This window comes from Athene noctua, chromosome 2 (genome assembly GCF_965140245.1).
Source record: "Athene noctua chromosome 2, bAthNoc1.hap1.1, whole genome shotgun sequence".
Taxonomy (NCBI): Eukaryota; Metazoa; Chordata; class Aves; order Strigiformes; family Strigidae; genus Athene; species Athene noctua.
The window spans coordinates 102,211,204-102,236,247 of record NC_134038.1 but is presented as its reverse complement, the minus strand read 5'-3'; the positions used below and the strand labels follow the sequence as shown (position 1 = coordinate 102,236,247).

At 44.2% G+C, this 25,044-nt stretch overlaps 2 protein-coding genes across 4 annotated transcripts in view; one reads left to right on the top strand and one right to left on the bottom strand.

Moving 5' to 3' along the window:
* The window catches only part of DCDC2 (doublecortin domain containing 2), a 71,795-nt gene extending 69,694 nt beyond the window's left edge, over positions 1–2,101 (top strand). For all 3 annotated transcript variants that reach the window (XM_074897913.1, XM_074897914.1, XM_074897912.1), the window contains one exon: positions 240–2,101. In XM_074897913.1, coding sequence (XP_074754014.1) covers positions 240–347 — 108 coding nt within the window. In that variant the 3' untranslated portion in view covers positions 348–2,101. The remainder of the gene's footprint in view (positions 1–239) is intronic.
* Positions 2,102–13,865: 11,764 nt separating this feature from the next.
* On the bottom strand, positions 13,866–21,919 carry NRSN1 (neurensin 1). Its single transcript, XM_074897911.1, has 3 exons — positions 21,530–21,919; positions 16,481–16,678; positions 13,866–15,435 (listed from the first exon to the last, which is right to left on the bottom strand). Exons 2-3 carry the CDS (start codon positions 16,667–16,669, stop codon positions 15,037–15,039), a joined length of 588 nt encoding a protein of 195 aa, XP_074754012.1. The 5' UTR covers positions 16,670–16,678; positions 21,530–21,919; the 3' UTR covers positions 13,866–15,036.
* Positions 21,920–25,044: the final 3,125 nt, after the last annotated feature.

Below are 25,044 nucleotides of genomic sequence, written 5' to 3'. Positions count from 1 at the left end.
TAATTGGACATGTGGGTAACTGGATGTTCGATGACAGAACTGGGGGGAACCTCTAATTTGAGTACTTTCTCCTCTGGAAGGTATATAAGGTAAATAAAAATGTGATCACTCTCAGAAAACATTTTTTTCACATTAAGAATAACTTGTGGAAATTTAGTATGAAGTGCTAACACTTTATTGAAATGAAGTTAAATCTTTGTTACTCGATGAAGTTAACGGCACTTGTCCTTTTTCTCTAGGTTGATTCTCATCTTGAAAAAACATCCACAAATCCAAGGGTGACAATCACCAGCCCACAAGAAAGTGAAAAAAATGACCAGAGCAATGACTATGCTGCAGTTGCATAGATAGAAAAAATATAATGAGCAGAAAATGAAAGATTGTAATACTTTAAACATGTTATATTTCGTGATTGATAACTTATAATGGGAAGATAGGTTGAGTACCCACATATTGAGTCTTGAAGTGATAATGCTGTGTGGACTGATATAGAAAACAAACATTAACAGTTACTAGAAGAACACAGAATTATTTTTACAAGGTGAGATTTTCCGATAGAATTTGAGGGGGTAAATACAAGAGTACTGCATAGAAATATTAGAAATAAATTAACTATTCTGTTGTATAAAATGGTTAGCAGTAATAGAATGACACTGTTCCAGAAAAAGGAAAAAAAAAAACAAACACCAAATTTAATGTCAAAGCTTCATTACAGATTTATTCAGAAAAGACGAACAACTTTTGACTTTTAATGAGAACATGTGTAGCTTTTCCTTTAAAATTCCACATGATATATATGATTTCCAGACATAACATTAAGATATAATGAGAATACATTCCTCACTTAATGGATTTATGCCCACAAAAACTGGTGAACTATAATGAGGTGTCAGTCCTAATGTTACTAAATAGTGGATTAATTAGAACTGTTAGTTTTAAAATTTGCAGATAGCATTATTTAGCACTATGAATGTACATAGACAACCTACAATACTACAGCTTGTTCCCATTTACAGCAAGATGTTTTGCTGATTGTCCTGCTCCGATTCACTAAGAGTGAATTGTTACCATAGGGAAAAAAAATAATAAAGGAAGAGTATGTAGCAGATTGGTTGCAAAAGTTGAGTTTGGGTGGATTTGTAATTCAGTCCATGTGAAATTTAATTTATTAATAAAAAAACAATAGGCCTGGATTCAGACTGAAATTGCTATGAAACCATTGCTGCCAGTGGAGCCATTTTAATATGAAACAAGTTAGGATGAGCCCACCAGTTTTCTGTAAAAGCAAAAATTGCTGCATTTATGAGTCCTTTACATAGCCTTAATGGTTGGAAGTGTGTCATCATCTTTTTGAGCAAGCTGGCTCCTGATAGGCTGTGGCTTAATTTGCCTTAGTAAATAAGGCATTGATCCACAGTATTGGTTCTCTTAATGACACCAATTCCATTGCTCTTATCGTTCCTCTGTTAGTAATGGGAATAATTTGTAGTTCATAGAAATACAGTCCTGAGAATATTTTCATCAATTACACAAAAGAAATAGCGAGGTTCCCTATTGTTAGTGCTGGTAAATTATTACTATGAGAAACTAAATGTCATTTTTGTTGATTTCATGCCATTAAGACAAAAATTACATTTATGAACAAATTGAACTTGAAGCACTATTTGAGGAATGTGAAGAACCACTTGTCGTGACTGAAACTCATACAAACATCTACACTTTTACTACTAACTATTAAATATATTTTTCCAATGGACTAGAAATACGTAGAGATTCTTCAGCATGTTTCTGAGTTACTTACATTGGCAATGTAAGGATAAAAACTGTAATGTTAAAAACCATATGAACAGGGCTAGAACATTTTGCTCTGTGGCATCTCTGAATTGTCTATGATTCATGTGTCCTTTGCTGAACTGTCTGACAAAGATCTAAGGAAATATTACATTTGCGATCAGTTCAGAATAAGCTCCTAATGTAGCCAAGCTCTTAAACAAGTATGTATGCTTCTTCTATTTGAATAGCAATTAAGCCCATGCTCAAATATTTTGGTTTCACTGGGATTTAAGAAGACATTTGAAGTTAAGCAGAAGTAAAAATTGGCCAATCCTCCCCCCCCCCCCAAAAAAAAACCCCACCACAACCCCAAACCAATAAACCCAGAACGAATAAAATAACTATACGTGCTAGTGAGGAAAATTGGCACACAGAAATCCTCTAGGTAACTTTATAGTTAATACTGCACTGGAATAATACATGCAGTAGCATTAAAAGCCCTCAAACAATACTTAACCAGTCAGAGAAGGCATCTCTGTCTACTCAGGGAATTTACAGGCTGAACCTGCTGTTCAAAGCTGACCAAGGAAAATGGCTAATGCTGCATCTTTTCTTATTTAAGAGCTGAATAGCTCATATGCTTCCCAGTAAGCATGGGCTTAAATGTGTTGCTGAATCGAGACAAATGACAGTAATCTTGAATTGATGTTACTATGAATGGGCTCATTGCTAGAAGTTAATGGTGTACCAAATAGAGGACTCTACTTGCAGACTAAGACTTGAACAACCTCTGAGATGTTCTTGGTCTTCAAAAGTTTAAACTTAAATTGACACCCCAAAAAATCTGATGGAGATAATTTGGAGAACATTTGCCTCAAAATGTTGTGCCTAGAAACCATATTTAGAAGAAACTGAGGGATTTGTATGGTGATACCTTTCTTCCTTTGGTTTCTATTTATAGCTTCTGTCTGCCAACAGTTTCTGTAATTTCCTCCCTTTACCCCAAAATGTTCAGTGCCTTCCATGCTTAAGACTTACAGAGGTCAATAATCGTAATTTAAAATCTTAAACTAAATTCTAGGGAAACATAATGTGATCATTTTCTTTCATGGGAGCATGAAATCCCTATAAGTGTTATTCAGCCTTTAAAATATTTTCTTATAAGACAGGATATTTCTTCAGAAGAGCAAATCAGACTTTTTGGAAATGGAGATGTAATCATTTTATCATTCACCTTACAGCACTGACAACATGAATTTTGTATCAGGTTCTTTTATATAGAGAAATCAGTTTATGCATAACAAATAGTTCTGATGTTAACGTAGAAATTAAACAAGCAGCATACAGGTGGTCTTGCTAATACTTTTTCCATCTGGATTTGTTGTGTGTGGTGGCTTAACCCAGTTTTACATAAGAAATACATTATTTTGGTAAACTTATTTAATGTTATCATATTAAGTTTATATGCAACAGTTCTGAGGGGGTTTTTAAGACTTGTTTTCTTGGTTTTATTTTTAAAAATAATTTGCTATTAAAGAGAATTAGCATACATATATTCCTGTGTTTTGTCTCACATGAAGGCCTGTTTGATGTTAAGTCTATCTTTGTGTGACTGGCTTTATCAAACTGGTGATTTTGCACCTGATAGGATTCTCTCATAACTAGAAATTTAAAAAAAAAAAACAAACAGATTTGGTAGTTCCAGTATTACAGCTGTGAAAGAAAATTTGCTGACAATTTAGCTGTTACATAGTTATAAATCTAAGAATAACAGCAAAGTTAAACCGGCCATGTGTTTTTAATGTCATTATTCAGGTTAGGACTGTATCATCAGTATGTATATACTGTTCACCTGATATTCAGAATAACATGAGTTTTATCTGTTCACTGGCAATACTTGAGAAAGTTACCAAACTTTTAGATGTCTCCTTGCTGAAATTCCTAATTTCGGTGAAATATTAAAGCATATGCTTAAATCCTATAGTATAGCATTTTTTGTTAAATTTTATCTAATGCTTTGGTACTTTGACATATCAGAGCCAAAATAAAGTTAGTTTCCAGAAAGAAAAAGGTGAAAATAAGGAAAATATAATCTCCGCCCAGTCTCATCTAAGGTAAAGTGAAATAAACCTGCATGCAGAAGAAAAAAAGAGTAAGTATTCTGATACTTGAAAAAATGGGGAAAGGATTGTTGCTTGGGTATTCTGATTGATTATCCCAAAGGTGTCTTAAAATAACCACTAGATAATAAATGTAAGTGCAAAATTAAGTATCTTGAGGAAGGGTCTATTCATTAAGTAGTAGCAGTCAGAATGATTTAATGGAATGCAGCTCAAGGATGTATTGTTTTGGGTGGCTGATAGCCTTCAATCTAAGTTTTAATCAAAAGAAATACTTTAGCCATGGCAATAGACAGTGAAGCTGTCTGCTATCTTTAGGTTATTGTGCATGTGCATATTTGTATGCATTAGCTCACAGATGCATGTATGAACACTGTAACTGAATGCATTTGCCCTGTGTTCACACATACTGCACACATAAATAATGTGCATATATAATAATTAATCTTGTGATACAGTTAGTGATGGGAAAAAATACTATTGGTTGTAGCTGAAATTTGCTATAGTTATACAGGAAAACATAGCTAAGTCTAGTAGTAACAAACCTCATAAAAATGGTGACATGTTTTTAAGTTATGTGTATACTTGGGTGCTTTGCTGAGCCAAGCTCAGAATGCTTGAGGCCCTGAAGTAAAATGGAAATAGCAGCCTAAAACCAACTGAGAGCTATGTGGGTCATAAGGAAGTGGACAGGATTTGGAAAATTCAAGAAAGAAAGTACAAGTCTTTAGTACAACACCTGATACCAAAACTTTCAAAGGTCTTTGGTACTAGCTACAGCACAGGGAACATCTGATTTAAACAAAGGGGTATTTTGAAACAGTAGGCAGACTTCCAACAACCTATGCAGTTACTAGGAATGCCTTTAAATATTCATATTTTTCTTGCAGTCACCTATGATGATACTTAGCTCTAATATTTGCTGGTTTTTAAATGAAACCCTAATTCAGTTATACTTTTCCCTTGCCCTCTCAGTGGGACCAAAATTTAATTCAAAATACAGGGGTTTTTTAGTTGAGAGCTTCTACTCTCTAATCCTGAAACTGTTTCAAAATCTCTTTAGTTTAAACTAGAATGAATTAATTCTCTATAAATTGATTCACAGTTCTGTATATCAAGAACATGTAGATTCAGGATTATGATTAACAGATTTCCAGAGTCACGAGTTTTATGCATACTATTTATCCTGTGAACTCTCCGATTAGTGTCCATGCATTTCAATGTAAAAACCAATGTCAGGTCTCTCTTCAATAAGAATTGTTTACCTGTATGCTCACTCTCATATTCTGGACCCCAGCCTTTGTGCTGGCACTGATATGCATATGCAGCAGATGAAGTCAAGATCCTAATCCAAGGTCCCTCTGTAGAATCTTTTTAAAGGCAGTTACTTTTCCATACTCCAAATAAAACATGAAAAAGTTGTGTCCAAGGCTAAATTCCTCTCCTGAACACCCAATTACAGCCGAAACACCGGTGATTTCCAGGAGAGTGGCCCTGCCCTGTTCCAGGCTTTCAGATGTGCAAAAAAGCACCATCCAGGTCTTCACCACACTTAACACATCTGGCCTTGGTTGTTATACTGGCTGTGGTTCTCTAGGCTCTCCAGGTTGTGACTGGAGAAAAATTGCCCTCCAGAGGATGATACAAAATATCTGAGATCCTGCCCGAATCACCCTTAATGGAAGAGGCAGCTTAAGAATTGGGCTAAAATTGGATGATGTGGAAGGATAATGCCCACTTGGAATCCACTTAAAAATCCTTCCCCTACCTCTCCTACTTTGAAGGAGCTGACTTTCACAGGAAGGAGAAACTTTGGCAGGAGCTTGCAAAAGGCAGTAACAGCATGGAATCTTGAAGCATAAATAACATAATACCAAAGAACTGTTGACCCTGTAACAACTTCCAGTGATGGTGGATGAATGGTGGGCTGTGTCCAAAACGTCATTCCCTCTTCAGCATGGTCTTATTTCCTCCCATCTGTTCTAAGAGGAAGAAAAGGAACAGTAAGAATTATTGTGCAGCTGCCCTTGCCCCAAAGTTGGGCACTTTTTTTTTTTTTTTTTAAACAAGCATGAAATAAAGCATCGCTTGCAAAGCTGGTATGTAAATCAAAACCTGTGCTCTGAAATGGTAGGATGCTTTTGTTAACAAAAGGCATGTATCTACAGAGTTGTGTGCTTTTCTTCACTGTGGCCCTTGTGGGGTTTCTTCTCCTTCATCCTGTTCGCAGAGGAACACTGGGAGTGCGAGCCCCCCCTGTGGGGAAAAGTTAGGCATGGAATGGGAGATAATTGGATGGTAGCAGCTCAAATAAAGGGGAAGGTGCCAAAACACAGAGGAGGGCCCTAGCACCACCAGCCCAAAATCTTTTTCAGTCAGTGGATCAGCCTTTGGGTGTCAAGGCTGCAGAGGCTGTGGTAGTATGAGGAGCATCCTCTGGCAAGCTGCCTGCAGGAGGGGAGGCAGCGTCAACGTGGCTGTTACAGATCAAATTGATGCTTGCATTGTAAACCGACAATGAGAGTGGCTTTTGCCCCTAAGTCTGTAACACCTCAGATCTCACCATTCAGAGGAAAATCACATTTTCCCCATAGTGGGAGACTGCATTGACATGTTGAACAAAAGGTTTTATAAGAAGAGTCTAAGGGAAACTACATTTCTGAAGGCTCACTGCATTGCTTGCAAGTCTTACCCTTTAGGGCCATTCCTTCTCTTTTCTTTCTCATCCTATCCATATCAGAAACAAACAAACAAACAAACAAAACAGTTTGGATTTTCAGCTTTCAAATATGAAAATATTTGAGTTTTTTCTTTCTTCAAAAACTGTACAGCTCTGCAGAATGAAAAATCAATACTGGAAGTGCATATTCCAGACCCAACGCATCATCTGGTAGGATAGATCTGTCAAATGCTGGAAAAAACTAAGCTTACATTATTTTTAAGCAAAGATTGTTTTTTTTCTTTAAAAACGCATCATGCTTAAAGAAATTAGTCATTAAGAAAACCACTCCTGACCTCCTTTTCCTCTGTAGCCAAGCAAGACGTGCCCACACTGTGAATATGCCTGCTGCATGCTGGTGACCAATGCAGCTGCTTCCCTGGTGAAACCTGTGATGTGGAGACTCTGGCTCCTGATCAGGGGTGTGGGGTCAGATTTGGCTCTGGCAGTGTGGATGGTAGCACTGGCTGCAGTTTGCCCTGCTTTTCTGCCTTCCCTTCTGGGGGAGAAGCAACCTCCTTTACTCTCTCCGCAGGCTTCAACCCTGCCATAGCCGTACCTCTTGTGGAGCTGTGCTGGCTGTGTCCTTTACCCCCACTTTCACTCACCTTCCTAGTGCAGGTGAGTTGTGTGAGTGAGGCTCAGACCCACCTGTGTGTCACAGCTGCAGCCCAAGAACTGCAGTTGCTTGCAAGGAGATAAACTGGTGGGAGTCTCTGGGACTCCCGCTTGAGAGGCTGGGAACAACCAGCCCTTGGGGGCATAAGTATCCCAGCCTTCAGCTGAAGCAGTTTTGTGGAAGAACCAGTTGAATGTTGTAGAAACAAAGAGCTGGGCGTTAGGAGACCACAAAACTAATGCTTGAGGTAGGAGGGAATGGCTATTTTATTAGCAAACGCTTAGGGGGTGGGTACCATCCCTTTGTGCTTACATGGGTGAGTGGTTTCTCCTGCTCTTGAGGGAAGAAAACTTCTTCAGACCTTAGCAATAGGTAGATTTTTCTGCTTGTCTTAGTTAGGAGGGACTTCTGATTTGACTAAAGATTTGACTGATTTAAACTCCTCTGCCTCAGTGATAAAGTGGTGGTATCAGAGATGAGCAGCCATGCTGCCACTGCGCTTCAGATACTCAGCTCAGTACCCTTATGCCTTTCCCTGGCAGACCCTTTTCAAGTGTGAGTTTCTGTGGGCAAACTGAAGCAGAGGCTTTTTTGCATAAAAGGTGTGGGGGCTTTTTGGGAGGGGTGGGTAGTTCACCTCAAGGCCTTAATACTGGTGTCAGGCTTTTTTCCCTTACTACCACCCATCCACGTTCAGATGTGCTGCTGCAGCCCCGTGGCAGGGAGAGCCGTGGTGCTGCAAAGGGCCCCCGAGTTTGGCTGCTGTGGGTGGGCAGGTACCTGGCTGGTGTGTGAGGGAAGGGGATCGTGGGTGCTGACTGACCTAGCAGTGTTTGCTGCTGCTTTCAGACAAACACCTGCTTCTCTGGAAGCCTGTTGTTTCCACCAGCAAGTGAAAAGGACTACACATAACGCTTCCTCATCAGGGCTTCTGTACTGAAAGGAGTGATGTGTGTGTCGGGCGCTCAGCAGCACATGCATCCATGGGTATTCCACCCTATCCACCCATGGCTCATTTTCCTGGCATGTCGAGCTCCCAGCACTTCTGCCCCCATTACTGTTCACCCCTGCTTACAACCATCGAGCCTGTGCTGTATTAATTCCCTTACATGTGGGATGCAGATTGTAGTCTTTGACACCTCTGGTTTCTGCTCTTTGCTCTGTGTGTGTGCCTGAACGCAGGTGTGACGTGTGCAAGAGACACTACCAGCGGCCTCCTTTCAAAGCAGGTCTAGAGATACTTTGGTGTATGCTTTGGACTGCTTCTACATCTGTGTGATCCACAGCTGAGTGTTTTGAAGGTGAAGACTCAGTGGCCTGGTCTACATTGCTCTTGGAGAGTGGTTTGGGAACTGCCTGCTGGGTTGCTTGCAGACAACCTGTATGAATAGACTTGGCAGAGTACCAGACAGCTAAGGGCCAGAGCCTTCTCAGCATAGATGCTGTGAATGTATCTTCAGAGAGACAATGATCTGGCAATCAGCTCTGAAGCTACTTTTGAGCTGGGGCCTTCGGTTTATGCTATTGGTTCGGACAGGTGAATTTCTGTGTGATCTGGAGGATGTCTTCCCGTCACACCTTAGGTGAAGTGTGCATGGTGTCTGGAGAAAGAGCAGATTGGCTCAGAGGGCAATGCTGGGACACTCCTCAGAGGGCAGTCCCCACTGCAGGAGGGATGGTGGTAGGGCAAGGGACCCAGAGAATGCTGTGTCAGGGCAAAGATGTCATGGCAACTTATGTAGACAGAAGGTTAACCACAAGACACGTTTAAATCAACTATCTCAACCTATTGGTTTCCACAGTTACATGATGGCCTGGAGGTCAGCATGAGCTAATTCCAGTTCAGTTTTGTGATTTTTGAGCTACACAGGGGTACACTCTTTAATGGGTGTTCAGCCCAAGCAACCAAGCTCCTAGCACAGCCTGTGTCATAGTACTCTAAGAGGTGGTGAAGTCTTACCCCAGGGAAATGTGAGACCTTGTCTCTCAGGGCAAGTGTAAGTCCACGTGTCTCCTGTGGTGGTTTTGGAAAAATGCTGGAGCTGTCCCTGCCCTCAGAGCTGAGCTACAGGACAGAGCTAAAAGGAGCTGGGACTGTCTCCTGTGGCTATCCTGGGTCTCCCTGACAGCCTCTGCTCTGCTTTGCATTGATGGTGTGCCTTGCTCTGGGCCAGCTTAGACACCTCTGCTTTGCAAGGGGACATGCAGATGAGCCCACTTAGTTGTGGCCTTACAAAGCAGTGAGCCAGAGCCCCAGCCAACCTGTATGTGATGGATACTGGGGGACTCTCTGATCCACACTCCTTGGAGATATTGGCGGTCTTTGAAGTGAGGGGTTTTGTCTTGGCACAAACTTGCTCCAGTTTTGGGGGAAATGCCTTGCAAGGGGTCAGGTAAGAGATGAACCCAGTCTGAGCAAGAGCTATCAGAAGAGATTTCTTTATCATAGTGTATTAAAGACAAAAATGTGTCCTCACACTGGGGACAATGCACTTGTCCAACAATAAGCTGCTTGTGCTGTCTAGCCATCTGTGGTGGACAGAATATTCCTGTTAAAAGTTGGTTTGACTTTTTAGAATGTCTACTTCTGTGAAGGTTTTAGCCATTGTATTTACGTTGTTCTGGTCACAGGTTTTAGACATGCAGCGAGTTTTTCTGTACTTTTCACATTCACTGTCTCTTCCGATATTCACTGACAAATGACCAATAGTGATGCTTGAAATGCTGCATTTCACCAGCTCTCCCCTGGGGATTCCTTCCCGCTGCCTCTCTCCCTCTTCATTCCCCTCCTGCATGTGCTGCAGACTTGCCTCCCCCATGCCACCGTTTCAGGCAGGCATGCTTCGCACCCCCTCCAAGTTGTGCCTGCGGCAGGGATCCCTCTCACCTCACCCCTGCCGCTGTCTCAAAAATAGGCATGGAAGGAAATGTCAGGGCTTGAGGTTTCTGGAGGAGGCAGGGAGAGAAAGGGCATGAGATGCTGAAGTCGTTAGGTGAGCAGAGACAGGGAAATAATGACATTCCAGAAAGGCCTCCTGTGCGCTGAAAAATGCATCCTCCTACCCTCAGACTGGTCTGTGCCTTTAGCTGGGCAACAGCCTGAAGCTGTGAGTCTTGAGGCTGAAATTGCTGGAGCAGCGTATCTAGTACATTGTTAAATTGACTAGCTTATCAGCAGTGTTTAAAAATTATCTCCCATCTTTATTTGCAAAAGCCTATGAATGGTAAATTCTGGAAAAAGTGGGCCTTCAAAACCAGCTGAATATGATTAGATAAGACAATAAGAGAAGTTACTTGATGCTGTCTCTTCTGTCTGCAGGGCTGTTAGAAGTATGTGCCCGACCTACTGTTAATATGCAGAGATTATTTTCCTGCCAATCCCTCTGTAAATTATCTGACAGCAAACCTGAGCTTTGCCCTGCTTAATGCATATAAAGCGAAGTGATGCAGGAAAATCACTGTGTGTGGTCTGTCATGCATCCAGAAAAGAGCTGAAGAAAAATCAGGGTATGGATGGATTTTTTTGCCCAGAGATCAGAAGGTTCCAGAAGGATCATGCATGGTCTCTAAATATAGGAAATAGGAGGAGACTACGTGGGTCTCCCCATTTGCAGTGATGTTCCCTGGGGACAAACTGTGCCATGGGGCTGACCTGGCAAAACTCAAATATCGTTTCTGCCAGTGGTACGTGGGCATTTACCCCAAATGGCTGGTGCAGGATAATGATTAGAGATGCTGCTTCTCTCAGCTGTGGAAGTGGTAGGATGAGGAGGGAGGTGGGCAGGCTGTGCCTCCAAAACCTGCTCAGAGAGCATCTTATTGTCTCACCACCTCTGACATGCAGTGAGCTGAGAGGGCAGCCTGCTGTGTAATGGCAGGAGGACCAGTCAGTGCTGAATGAGCTGAAGTGCTAATTCCTTTATTTTACCAAAATTGTTGTTCTGTTATTAGCCCTTTGATAGAAAGCTTCTGGCAAAGTGCATCTAACTAAGGTTCTTGCAGTCTTTTGCCGTCTCCCTTGGATTTCATGTCCTTGGGGGCCGAACAGCCTCCCCGGTGTGCAGGTTGTGTTGCTGCTCTCCCTCTGCCAAACCTCTCTCTCTGCTGGCTGCTGGTCAGGACGCTGCAGCTTCCCCACTCTCCTGCTGCTGCCGCCACTGCTTTTGCAAAGAGCTGTTTGCTTGCACTTGTGCATGATTAAAAAATCTCATACTTGGAAATGGCAGGCTGAGGCTGTAGCAGAAACTGGGAATTAAATCTGCTTACAGGCAGCTCGGGAGGAGAGGATGTTTCTGTGTCTCTGCCTTTGACTGTGATTCACTGTGCACTGGGGACAAATGGAAAATAAAAGGGTCAAGACAGCCTGGAGGGGGGAGGATAGAACAAATGCTAACGAGAAGCCTTTTCTGCTCAGTGTGTTAGGGGAAGTAGACCTAACCTTCAGGAGAACATGTATTAACCAAAATGATGTCAGTGACTACCAGTCAGACTGAAAAATGTGATTTCTTTCACCACAATTGCAGAGAAAATAGTGTTGGGCTAAGAAGGGTTGCATTGTAATTTTATGCCAAATGAGGCTAGAAGAGGGGAAAGAAATAAGGTGAGCATGAAGAAACTGAAAGAAGCTGCTTGAATGGGGAGGTCAGAGGGTTGGAAAAAGAAGAGCTTGGCTGCTTAAGCCATATTTTATTTGCACTAGGGTTTCCATTAATGTGCCTTTTGGAGACATGATGGGAGCCAGTGCCAGGAGGGGAAGTCCCAGGCAGTCCTGGAGCAGGCGTGTGCTGCAGTTTGACGGGGATGGGGAAAGGATATATGGTAGGAAAATGATATGTGCAGGGACAGATTGCCCTCAGCCTCACTGGAAAGTTCCCAGCGAGCTTGGCTGCCCCTCACTGGTCCCCAGTTGGAGGCCATATCACAGGCATTTTCCATGAGAACAGCAAAAAGCACATCTCTGCTGTTCTTTTGCTGATGCTTCAGTTCCTGCACCAAAGGATGAAGGTTTTAAACATTACAAGGAAATGGATCTCGAAAATGTTTCTAACATGTCTTAACCTTTCCAGTATGTGGCTTCTTAATAGTAACAGAGTAATTTTCTGCTCAGTATTTCTACAAAAGCCCTGTGTGGCATTGATTCTCTGCTGTGAAGGATTGCAGTCTCTGGAGGTCTCAGTTCTGGAAAAGCTCTAAGCAAGTGAAACAAGGGTTTAATGAGATGAAATGTGTGTGGCAACCTCAGCCGTGACAGCGTTACCAGCTGCGCTGCTGCTGCTAAATCCCAAACGCATTTCCTATCCCAGCAAGCTTCAGTACTATCCTCGAGGGTTTTTTTTTTCCCTGACACCCGGGTAATGCCAGGCATGACTCACCCTCTCTCCTACTGTCAAAGCATGTTCAGTTCTGCGGGAGCAATGCGTGATGCGACCAAGTGCCTTGTGCTTGGATCACCACTGTTCATTGGCCTGTTGGGTCAGTTGTCCTCTGGACAAAAATTTAGTAACACTTGCATGTGTGTATCTATATGTGGGGTGTGTTTTAAGGAGAACTTTATACCCATGGAGCTACTTTGGGTAAACAAGCCCAACCTGTGCTTTCTTTTCCAGCTGGATTTTTAGTCAAGCTTCCAGTACAGTGTTAATAAAAGGCAGGTGGAGAGAAGGGACTTGGTAATAGCTACAGGAGCCCTCACTCTTATTTCCTTCAGTGAACTTCACTGTAAAACTTGAAATGTCACATTTCCTCCATGCACAATTTTTAATTAAAAACTCTCAATTGAAAAGGTCAGGACAGCTTGACTTTCTGCTGCCCACACACTGATAGCTTGACAGCAGTGAAAGCCAGTGGCAGAAAACAAAATTCCTCCTAACCTGAAAAGAAAGCGCTGAGGACCCTCTACCTGGACTAATGAACAAACGGCAGCGGTGACAGCCTGTCTGCATGTCCCAGTCCTGCCATGTGCCTTGTGAGTGACTGCTGCCCATCACCCCAGTTCTTCCTGGCTTGCTTTATAAATGATACAGAGCTCATCACCTTACCAGCCTTCTCATCTTTTCCTCTTTAGCACTCCTTCATCTGCTTCTCTCCCAAGATTACAATCTTATTTTTAAGCATTGGGTGCAATGTGCTTTTGCATTTCTAATATACATATGCCAATGAATTGTCAGATACACCAAAACCTACTTTGTTTCATTCTCTGCAATCACATGCACATGATAAGCTTTTGATTGTCCATCTTTCCAGCGCTAATGTTTGGACACTGCAATCATATTGCTAAGATAGGCACTTTCTTTGCAGAAGGAAATTTTACTTCTGATGCTGTTGTCAGCTGTGATAAACATTGCAAATTCAGCTGAAACTTCCAAACACTTATGTTCTGGTTTATTTAAACTGTGGAAGTATGAACTGAGCCACAGACCACAAAATGTTTTATCGGCAAGGGAAAGCGCACAGCTGTAACCATGTACCTGTCGTTAGCATGCTGGAATCTTTTTGACTTCCTCACCTATGAAAGCTGAAAACACAGATGGCATTAAGAGACCACTGAATTTCAACTGCTGATTCCTCCTTTCAAACAGAAATATTACATTTACAGAGAAACCTGGTTGACTAGAAGGAGACTTCTCTCAAAATCTGTGGTTGGCTCACGCCTAGAATTTTATTCAATCCATTCAAAAAATAGACAGAACTATTAGGTGGCACATATTGTCAGAGAGTACAAATGTCACATCTTTCTTTATACAGTTTAATTTAAATCCATAGATTAAGACGGTGAACTAATTGCCCTGGGTGGGAAAATAATTAAGGGTCTTCCGTGAAAGGACAAGTCTTCAGGTAAGCATTTACACAAATGTATCTGCTTAAGCATAACTTTTTCTATCCTCTATAAAAATATAAACAGCATTTCAAAATGTCTTTAGGCAAGTATGTTAAGATCATCTAACATGGCATTAATGTACTGACAGAATATGGGGGCTGGGCGTGTCAAACCGCCTTTAGTTATCCGTACCCAGCCAAAACTAAAACATTTTGTGTAAGCTTCAAACATAATACAATATAATGAAAGAAACAATATCAAACCAAAGATACAGAAGTATGATGTCCCTCCTCCCCTGTGAATTCCTGATCTTTTTATTTTTTGTTAATATGACAATGACTAAGACAAAAGTGGCAGTTCGCACAGGTTAACTGTAACTCAGGATCAAGTATAACTTGCCTTTCCCAGAAAGTAACATTGCTAGGAAGTGATGTGTGCCAGGATCAAATTAAGGGCACTCACTGTCAGGTATGTTTTTACCTGTGCAGTATTACTTTGATACAGACTGTAGCATGTGACAGGAGGACAAGTGCAAATTACAAGGGCAGAATCTTGGCTTCCCAGACAGCAGAACCAGGCAAGAAGACTAAATAATATTTTAAAGACAAGAACAAAATTAAACAAAAAGCCAACTCCTCTAAACTTTAAATAGTGGCATGTAGAGTGTTCCTGGTACAGCTGTCATAAATGCACCCTATGTTTTCCAGGGATGCAGTCTGATAAGCTAAACACCTAATCATTGTTGCAAGGATTTACTGGTTCAACACAGATTAAAATGTTTGAATACACTGAATATATTGGTCACAGGTCTAATCACATCATTTCCCTTTTCCCAATCCTAAATTTGTATTGGAGCAGCTTCCCCATCAGCTGTGTGTTTGTATAGCAGAGCACTCGATGTTGTAATTGACTAGCACGTATGCCAACAACAGCTGATATTTTCCAGTTAAAGTGATCTACAAGTGAGAAACAAAACCTAAGGAAAGGGTCAGGTTTCAGATAAAGGTTGGACATTTTGAACTTTGGACAAAGTGACAGGTATCTTTGATTCTCCTGGTGCTGGCGCTTTTGTGACTGGGTTTGCATGGGCTTTTATATCAGCTATCCTCTCTTTAAATCTTTGCTGGAGGTACTTTTCTTCTCTGGAGTAACTTTTAGCAAAAGCAGACATCAGCAGACACGCTGCCATGGTGGACCCTCCAACACAAAACAAGATTGCTCCTGACAGCTTGCATATATCAAGGGACCCATTAAATTGAATTGCACGGGTATCCACCACAACAAAATCATCTTTCCCAAGAGCTTCGATTTTCGGTGGCACAAGAAAACCCACTACAAGAACCGTTAAACCTATCAGCATAAAAGCCGTCCCGGAGATGAGTCCGACCTAGAAAACAAAGAAAGAAACAAAAAAACCCCAGTCAATATGCCTTTCTAGCTTCCAGTTGGTAAGTAGTCCTATTTAGCTTTCACAGTGTCTTGCAGGTACAGTTCTCTCTTCTAGGAGAAGGCTGATATTTTTCCTTTAAGTCTTATGTGGTCCTACTAGAACTAGAATATATGGAGAAATTGCATTTTTACAACTCGTATAATTCAGTATTGACATTTCTGGAAATAATGGAATATGCATCTATACATATCTATCTAAATATATCTATATATATCTAAATAGCATTTCACTTCCAAAGCCCTATCACAGAGAGGATCACAGTTTAACCTCAGTGTTGCGTGGCTGACTATTTCTTTAACTTTAGGTGGTGGTTAGCACCAAGAATTCAGTCCCTACTGATAGTCTGTGTCATATCCACCACTTGCTTTTACTGAAATGTCATTGATTTGCAGGGATTAGAAGGAAGTTGCTATTGCTGTGAACAGACCACAGAATATTTCTAGCACATTTCAAGCATAAGTGCAAACTTCGGTTCACACAGAACAGCCTACTATCAGAGCAGAGGGGTTGGATCAGATGGCCTCACGGGCCCCTTTCAACCTCTGTGCACTCCAGTTCTGTTGAGTTCCCTGACCTCAATGGAGATCTTGCAGTTTTCTTGATCCCTAGGTCACACAGTCCCAGAGTTACTGCTGTTAACCTACCAGTTCTATTCCCAATAATCTGTCAGGACTATTGTGGGTGCAAAGCAGAGGTAAACTACACTTTCAAGCTATGGGTGGGGCTTCCCAGACAAGACTTTGATGTTTCAGTGACATGGCTCCTTGTGACAGAGAAACTAGAGGATCCAAAGACCCCAGAACTCCCTTGGAAGCTAATGTATCTTGGTAAGAGCACCCTGCTTTTTGACAGATGGTTATTCATTCATCTCGGGAAAAACCGAGCAACAGAAGACTTTTCTGGATGCATACCCAAACCCCTCAGTTACATGGACAAGTTCTGAAATGGGTTTCTCTCTCCAGCAAACAGCAATGGGCAATACCTTCCAGAATGCAGAGCTCCACCTGCTAGGCGATCTCTGGATCTGAAAATCATCCTCATACTCCCAAATTGAAGCTGTGCAGTCCTCATAAAACTGATGCAGGTAGGACCGAACTCCGTAGCGTTGGTACCCTCCCTCAGTGCTGCCCTGCGCATGCTTGGACCCGCAGATGTCAGCATAGGAGCTCATCCTTCCTACCTGCAACGAGAGGTTTCATGCAAAGCAGATAGTTATTGATGTGGCAGGAAAGCAAACCTGCCTACAAACTCATCAGATGACATGAAGAAAGCAACCCAGGAGAGACCTTTCCTTCACTTTTTTCCCCCCCAAGAAATGAACCTGGTAGAGCTGCATGAGGTTACTCAGCTCAAGCAAACCCAAGGCACTCAGCCTCTTGACACAGCGCAGCCTAAAGGTACTGCAGGGAACACTTCCTCCTGTCTACAGAGTGCCCACTCCCCATCTTCTGCACTACCGTGCCACTGCATTTCTGTGGAGATTGAAAAAATCAGAATATATCAGGTAACAAGCTAGCATCCCTCAGGGGCTCATGCTGCCTGTCATCCAGACTGCTTCTATCAGTTAACTAGAATTTGCAACCTTAGGAACTTTCCAAACTGCCGGGTAAGGGTTTTTGAAGTGCAGGACTAAGTATTGATGTAACATTCATGGCCATGAGAAACAGAGGCAAAGTAAGTCCTGGACAGATTGAAACATGGATAATCAAAAATGAAAAAGATGGAATACCACAACACCACCAAGATCCTGCTGACTTCAATAAAATCAGAATTTTTGTCTGCTATGAAGACTACCAACAATGTTCCCTCTTCTTTCCACTTCATGGAAGTTCTCCGAACACAAAATTTGTATTTAACTATGCAGGTCCCAGGTCTGAACTTGCTTGTGCAGGTGCAATGCTACTGAATTCATTAAAGTAATACAAGCCCCTAAAAAACTTGAGCAACAGGTCAATGTTACTTAAGATGACTGACTTCTCTTTTAAAGAAGTTTAAAAAGTCTTAATCCAAAGGGAACTGTTAATGAGTACTTGCATCTGAATGTCACAGTTCAATTTATATCAGCTTCAAGCAGTTCATCTGATTGCGGAGGGAAGGAAAGTAGGAGGGTTTGACATGCTCATGGCAGCTAGGACTCCCAACTTTGCAGCCCTACAGCCCTTTAGGAATGGGTGATCTTGGTGGGTATGAAATACATTAAGCATGCAAGAACAAACACTGTTTAGCTTACATAAAGCAGAAGCCAGAAATTATCGATGGGGAATGGCAGCAGCCTGAATGAAGCTTTTGACTGGGTCTGAAGTCACCACTGGTATAACAGTGGTCTTCCAGCTTTTTGCAATCTGGTTGCATTCCAGGCTCAGGGATAAAGAGGGGTTTGCTTTTTCCTCTTTATAAAACCCAGTAATCTTGTTCTTTATTTTGTACATCTAATGTATTTAGTTTGGGATTTCATGATCTCAACATCTTATAATTGCAAATATCTCTTTTGCAACTAATGATGAGGTTTTAAGGCTCTCACAGAAATCATGACTGAGTGCAGGAGGCAGCCTGCATGATGCTGGGGGCCCTCGCAAAGGCCAGAGCTTCCTCCAGGAGGCAGGGGGGACAGTGCTGGTGGCTGAGCTTTGCAGAGCAGCAGGGAGAGCACCAGGAATAGCTTCTAGCAGGAGCCCCTTCTTTGAACACAGAACTGCCTGTGAATCCCCTGCAGGTTCCCCTTTTCCTGCTCAGCCACCAAAAAGTGTTAGGAAATCAAAGAAGTGCTCTCTGACTCTGTGATGGGCTTGCTCTCTGCTGATGGTACAGCATCAGTGCCCTCCAGAGTGTGCTCAAGGAGTTGGCCTACCCAGGCAAGGTAGAGAAACAGACAGGGTGGATGGAGACCTTGAGACAACAGGAAACTCCAGAGCAGGAGCAGCTGCTCACCAGGTGAGCAGGAAGAGTCTGGTACCTCAGCCATCCCCTGTGAAGTTATATGTCGCCAATACTGACGTTTCCCACTACAGTTAATATATTGAAAAAAAAATGTTTGTTGTGCTCTCTTACAATGCTATGAGCTTTTGAACACCATTACTTTTTGATGTACCAAAAAAAAAAAAAGATAGTGGCATGGATATACGCATATAATCTGAACTCTTGTGGGGAAACACTGAAAGTTATTCTGCTTTTGGAGTTCACTTGTTCTTTTGCAAACAAGCTCTTTTTGTTTCCCTTGGGAGTCTCTCCTGCTGTTTATCCCCTACTTGAAAAGGGAGGAAGAGAAGTCCTCTGTTCTCACTGCCATCATTTCCTCAACAGCTAGCTGCCATCTTCCACAGGACAAGCACAGAAGCGCTCTCATAAAACCAGAGTTCTGCCCACATCATAAAAATACCTCAGGGTGAAAGGAGAGGATGAAGCAATGACATGGTTTACCATAGCTGCCCCAGCTCTCACACATAGGGTCACACAGCCTCTACCTCACACATAAGAACAGTTTATGTCCATATCCATCACTGTCTTTTGGTTATGAGTAAGCAAGCATTCCACCTCCCACATCAGAAAGAGAAGACAGTAAAGAGGCCAACCAAAGCTCTGTGGAGATTCATCCTCTCAGCTCCTTACTTAGATCTTCATTCTCACATGAACCCTACTTCCTTAAATAAATAATGCTTCACTCCTTGCCAACTTAAAGACACTCAAATAAGCCTATTTAGCTCCACATAATGAGCAGAAAGGGAGCTATTTTCCCCAGGTGTAAGTGACCCTATAAAGTCAACACAGGGAAGGACCAGATCCAACAAGACCAGGGAATGTGGCCTGTCAAAGCTTGCTGGCATTACTCCAGCTGCCACCAGGAGACAATTTTAGAGCTTCTTGGTTTCTCCAGAATTCAGAAAGCAGGTGAAGAACATTGCTGGGTGTGAACCAGCAACTGTAGTTACTGCAATTAATTTAAGAAAATTCAATGTAATGTGACAAAAAGCCATATAAATGCTACCTTGCATTCACTGCACTGTCTGTAGGTTTGGTCAAGATAAAGGAGGGTGTAGTGTTTAACAGCTTGATGAGGAATTGCCTGTAAGAACCACACAGTCTGGAATCAATATTTACACATAGATTCTTTTCTTCAGCAATCTAAAACGCTAATAGGTGGTTTAGTCAGGCATATGAGCAAAATGATAAATAAGAGCTTGGAGGTAGAGCAGAAAGCAAAAGAACGAGTTGTGATACCATCAAGTAGCATGACCTTTTAAAATGGAAGAACAAAAAAAAAAAAAGAGCCAGCATCATTAATTCTTTTCAAGCACTGCATAATATTAGTCTTACCGAACATTTTCTTTATACTCAGCCTCTTCCACTTATAAGTAATCTCCTATCTTTCGCGGAATATCTTGTGCCTTAGAGAGAAGCAGGCTTCCCAGCCCTATATGACTCATGGAAGCAGCCTGCTCATTTGGCCTAAGATGGTCTCTTTCCTCAGCTGCAATGTAAACATAATGTTGTTCTTGCTATTTACAGATGGGGCAGAGGAACTGAAACAGAGTACGGTGGGAGAAAGGAGAGTTCTCCATAAATAAGAAGGAAATGCGTGTTGCAGCATCAATTTACACTGGATGAATAAATACTGCAGTAGTTGTGATCTCTTGAGTGTTGATGTGTATTTGCATGTCTCACCTTCATGGCTGAGAAACTAAATGCTGGGATGTTGGGAAACTTTTGCTAAAAAAAGTCACTGTTACCCAGATCTGTGTTACGCATGAGCTTAGAACACGCATCCAGGCCGCAGGAAGTGGTTTAATCATTAAAAGTTTTTCAGTGCCTAAACCCGAGGTGCCAGGGAACACGTGGGATGTATGATCACAGCTTCAGAGCACACCACTGCGTAGTAGCAATCCATCCCCTAACAACTTTTTTTTTTTTTTCCATGGCAAAAGCCGTCCTGTTTACTTTGAGCTTTACTATTCTCCACTGAGCTGGGGAGATGTGACTGGATTGGTGAACAGGCAGATTAAAAGAAGAGGAAGCTCCAAGAAGAATTACCCAATACATTTTCCAGCTACTTTGCTTTCTTATTGGTAAGGTTAGACACATTAAAAAAAATGTAACCGGCATCGGAGAGGCAGGATGAAGCAAGTACGACGTGCCATTGCTCCGTGAGACCAGACGGCCACCCAGCGTAAGCCACAAACGCCGATGGGCTGGCACAGGTGAAGCCCCCCTCTCCCCCCTCCGGATTTACACGCTTCGGCCCCTCTGTGCAGAGGGCCGCGTTCCCAGCCTTCACCTATAGAAAGCGAGACCCCTGTGAGCAGCGGACACCGGACGAAATAACCTGTCCTTGACAGCTGCCTCCGAGACGGCCATTTCGATGCCTCAGCGACCTGTCGCGCACCTGGGCAGGCCGGAGCCCGTGCCAAGCCCTGCTCGGGTCCCGGCTCCTTGCCGGGCGGCTCCTGCGCCCCGGCCCTGCTCGGGGGAGCGAGCAGGGCCTCCTCCCGCGCAGGGCGGGGGGACGCCCAGGCCAGGGCCTCCCCTCCCGGGGTCGCGGCCCCTCGGGCCATCGGCGGCGCAGGCCGCAGCGGGACGCCCCGCCGGCCGGGCACGACACGCTCTCGACCGCCCGTTTTCCGGGCGAAGCGGAAGAACTCCGCGGCGCCCGCACCTCGGAGGAGGGCTCAGCCACCGCCACCGCCCGGCGGCCCGCCCGCCCCTCCCCGTGCCGGGGCTCCGGGGGCAGAGCGAGCCCGGCCCGGCCGCCCCCCGCCCCGCGGCGCCCCCTAGCGCAGGGCGGCGGCGCAGCCCCCTCCCGCCACCGGCGGGGCAGCTCCTGCCCCGGGAGGGCCGCCCCGCCCCGCCCCTCCCCATCCCGCCCGGCGGGCGAAGCGCGGGGGCCCCGCCGCACCCACCGCCGGTGCCCCGCCGCCGCCTCCCCCGCGGGGAGCTCCGCGCCGGACGCCCCCCGCGGGGGCGCCGACGGTCACCGGAGCCTCCCCCGCCGAACTGCCGAGCCCAAGTTTGCCGAGAGGCCCGGGGGCGGCGGGGTTACCTGTCCCTCCTGCCGCTCCCCTCGGCCGGCTGAGCAACCGCGGCGGCGCTAGCTGCGGCTCTCCCGCCCCGGTCCCATCTCCATCTGCGCCGCGCCAGCCCCAGACACCACGTATTATGTACGGCCCGGAGCGCCGCTCGCTCCCGCTCCGTGCCTGCGCACTGAGCCGCCGCCGCCGGGCGCGGAGGGGCGCCGGGCCGCGCTCGCCCCCGCCCGCCAGCGGGTCCCCGGGGCGGCGGATCGGGCGCCGGCGGGGGGGCGACGGGACACACAAGCCGGTCTTGGGCTCTCCCCGGCAGCCGGTGTGCCGTGAGGAGGGTCCCTCCGGCCGCGGCCCCGGCGGGGCCGGCCCCCGGGCCGGGCAGGCCCGCGGGGGCACGGAGCGGCCGCCCAAGTGCCCACCAAGGCCAGCGGGGGGTGTCCTCCCGGGGCGGCGGGGACAGGAGGGGCCTTGGGCCGGGTCTCTCCCCGCCACCCTCACCCCTTTTAATCAGCATTGAAAAATGCAGAGTCAATGCCCTGTTATGTGGCCACTCGAGTGGATAGACATCGCGAAACCTGATGCGGGAGCTACCGAAGAATAAAGCGCTGAGATCGGGGGCGCTGGGGAAATATATCCGTCAGCAGGAGACCCAGCTGGGCTATGGAGAGAAGCCGAGTGAGGCTGAGAGCCAAGCATTAGTGTTTGGGTCTGCCCTGATAACAACAGGTTGGTTCAGTAGGGAAATATTTCAAGTAAACAAGTTTGGGGAATTACGGAAGCTAGCGAGGGAAGGGTTAGCAGGCACGGCACTGAGAGCTGGAGCTGCTAAAATGTATCCCACAAAGAGTCAATATGTATTTCCTCTAAAGAAATAACAGAACGTAAAGGGCGAGAACGCTAAAGAGCCGTTTCAATGTTCTGTACTGAAATGCGCACAAAACCAGAGTATTGTTGCATGCAGAAAAAAGGGAAGTGCATTAAAGCAAAATGGGGCAGTATTAGCCAAAGGAAAAGCAAGGTCTTTTTAAAGTGCTTGAATTACTGTAGTACCTGAATAAGAAGGTGAGATTAATGGTGGTTTCATTAATAGCAACGCCCAAGCTACTTTGAAAAAACCCTGCATTTGACAACAACAGTAAGTTTGGGTAATTGCAGGCTAGGGATCATAAAAATAGCTATTAAAAAGAAGCAAGTAAGGGGTTACATTTGGAGGAAGAAATGATGGTTTCAGTGGATTTCACCCTGTCCTTCCAGAGCTGTTACGCCTTTCTTGTTTCAAGTAACGAGTAATGCCAAAAGTGGTTCCCCTGACCCGAGCAGAGCTACTTTCACAGCAGCATGTTATTCTGTGAGTAGTGTTGGAATACCCCAGCTCAAGGCAACTAACAAAGCAATCAACTGACATTTGTGAAAAAAACCAGGAAAATACTGTGAAGTGATAAATGAGTGAAAAGCAGGATGGACTATCAGTCTTAAAAGTGATTTCCTGATTGATTGTCCTGTAAGACTTAACACCAGATTTACATGTGGTATCACCGTTAGGACTGAACACTGCTTTATGCCACACCAGGAAGATGTCTGTTATAAACAAAGCAATTAATCTGCATGAGCTGTCCTCCCTCTATTCACAAAGCTAGTTTCTTTTGATTACTTACCTACTGACAAAGTGAATAAATAAAAGGAATATGAAATACCTGTGTTGGCCCAGTACAATTTTGTTTCCTGACACAGAAGTGATATGCTCAGTGAACCAAGACAAATGAGTATTGTGGCAATGGGGACTCTTACAGTAAAGCTAAAATTGTTCTGTGAACTCCAAATTAACAACTCTGAAGTTTAACCATCGATAATCTCAGAAGTTGCTTTTACTGCATCTTTAGTGCATGAAGAAAATCGTAAACTCAAGTCTGAGATCTGTTCTTGAAGTATAGCTGAGCTTGGTTATGAGAGATGTCGAAGAGTGTAAATGCCCTGTTTAGCCTTGAAATCAGTAACATCAATTCAAAGATGGTTTAGAATACCAGGACCTATAGGTCGTGGTGTGACTCAGGATGTGAGCTGCTGTTATATGAAGGAAGGTCCAAATTTAGTTTTTCCTCAGTTCTCAGCTTTCACAAAATTTAGACTGCATTTTTCCTGAAGGCTTCAGCTAGCAGTGGCACAGAGAGCAAGTGTAATATTCTACCTCAAGCTGTAGATGTTGTTACCTTGATTTTTTTTTCCCTTGTGGAGAGGGAACCCAAGCCTAGTGCTTTCTTTATCTTCCACCTGCTGTGCTGAAGGTCTGTGATGGACAGTAGTGAGCACGCTGAGGAAAAAATCCTGTATTGTCAAGAACTTCTGTAGGTGGTGGTGGTGGTTGCCATAGAGTTTACAGGCTTCTCTCTTAGTGAGAGGTGAAGTGATTATATCAGCCAGTTTGGTGAATGCAGCTTAGTTAGCTTCTGGGAGTCTGTGCTGAATAGGAGAAATTACAGCCTCTGGAAAAACATGTTTCTCTTGAAGCAAAATGCAGCAATTGGTATGAGACTCGTGTTCACTGACTTGCAGATGTCTGTCCCTATTTGCTTAATGGTGATGGCAAGCTTCCAGAGGCTCTTTGTGTTTCACGTGTTGCGGAAAGCCGTGGCCTGAATAGTTCTGCTGTAGTGATGTTATTGACACAGTTGCCTGTCCTTCCCTTCCTAGCACCTGGCTCACCTTCACCTTGGAGATCAAGGCCCATAACACTCCCACTTCCTGGAAAAGCTTCAGTTGACATGAACCACAAGGAGCAGCTCAGGCATATAAAGGTGATCCACACTTTAAAGGGCAGCAGAAGAGAGATGGGAGAGCTCCTTCCACTGCAGAAGTGGTTGAAGGGGGCCATGAGGAGCAGGAGTTAATACCCTGCTTCTGGTTTCAGGTCTCCTCAGGAACTGTTGCTGCCGTTCAGGTAGTGCCTCTAAGTGGGCAGAAATACTGGGAAGAAATGGTGCAAAAAGGCTGAGTTCATTTCAGGTCTAGTGCTTGCCTGATGCTCTTTCTGCTGCCACTTTGGCAGTTCAGAATGACCAGAGGAGGCTGTGAGGAGAAAGGTGGCAGTTTCTTATCCCCTCCCATGTGATGTTCAGAGCTGATGCTCCTCTTAGGATGCCCAATATCCACTCTGTTTTCTGACAGCAGAACCTGGAGGACAAATCCATGGCTGTCACAAGTGCAGATTCAACATGCCAGCTTAAAAGATGTGGATACTTTTGCAAACCTGTTGAAGTCTTGCCTACCTTTCTCCTGCCTGAAATGAGATCAGTCCTCTTCCAGCTACTTTTGAAGAGATATCTGGTGAGACAGGCTGGCTCTGGGGGAGGCAGCCATTGCCATTCACTTTGCATACTGGCTTGAATCAAGTAGTCAGAGAGGGTGTATTATAAAGAGTATTTTATTTTTCAAAACTTCTGATGCAGAGGGTGGTTTATGAATGGAAGGAGTGTTTTTTTCAGACTCCAGAGAGATGCTGCCAGCTGCTCCATTCCTGTTTTATCCAAGGTGATTT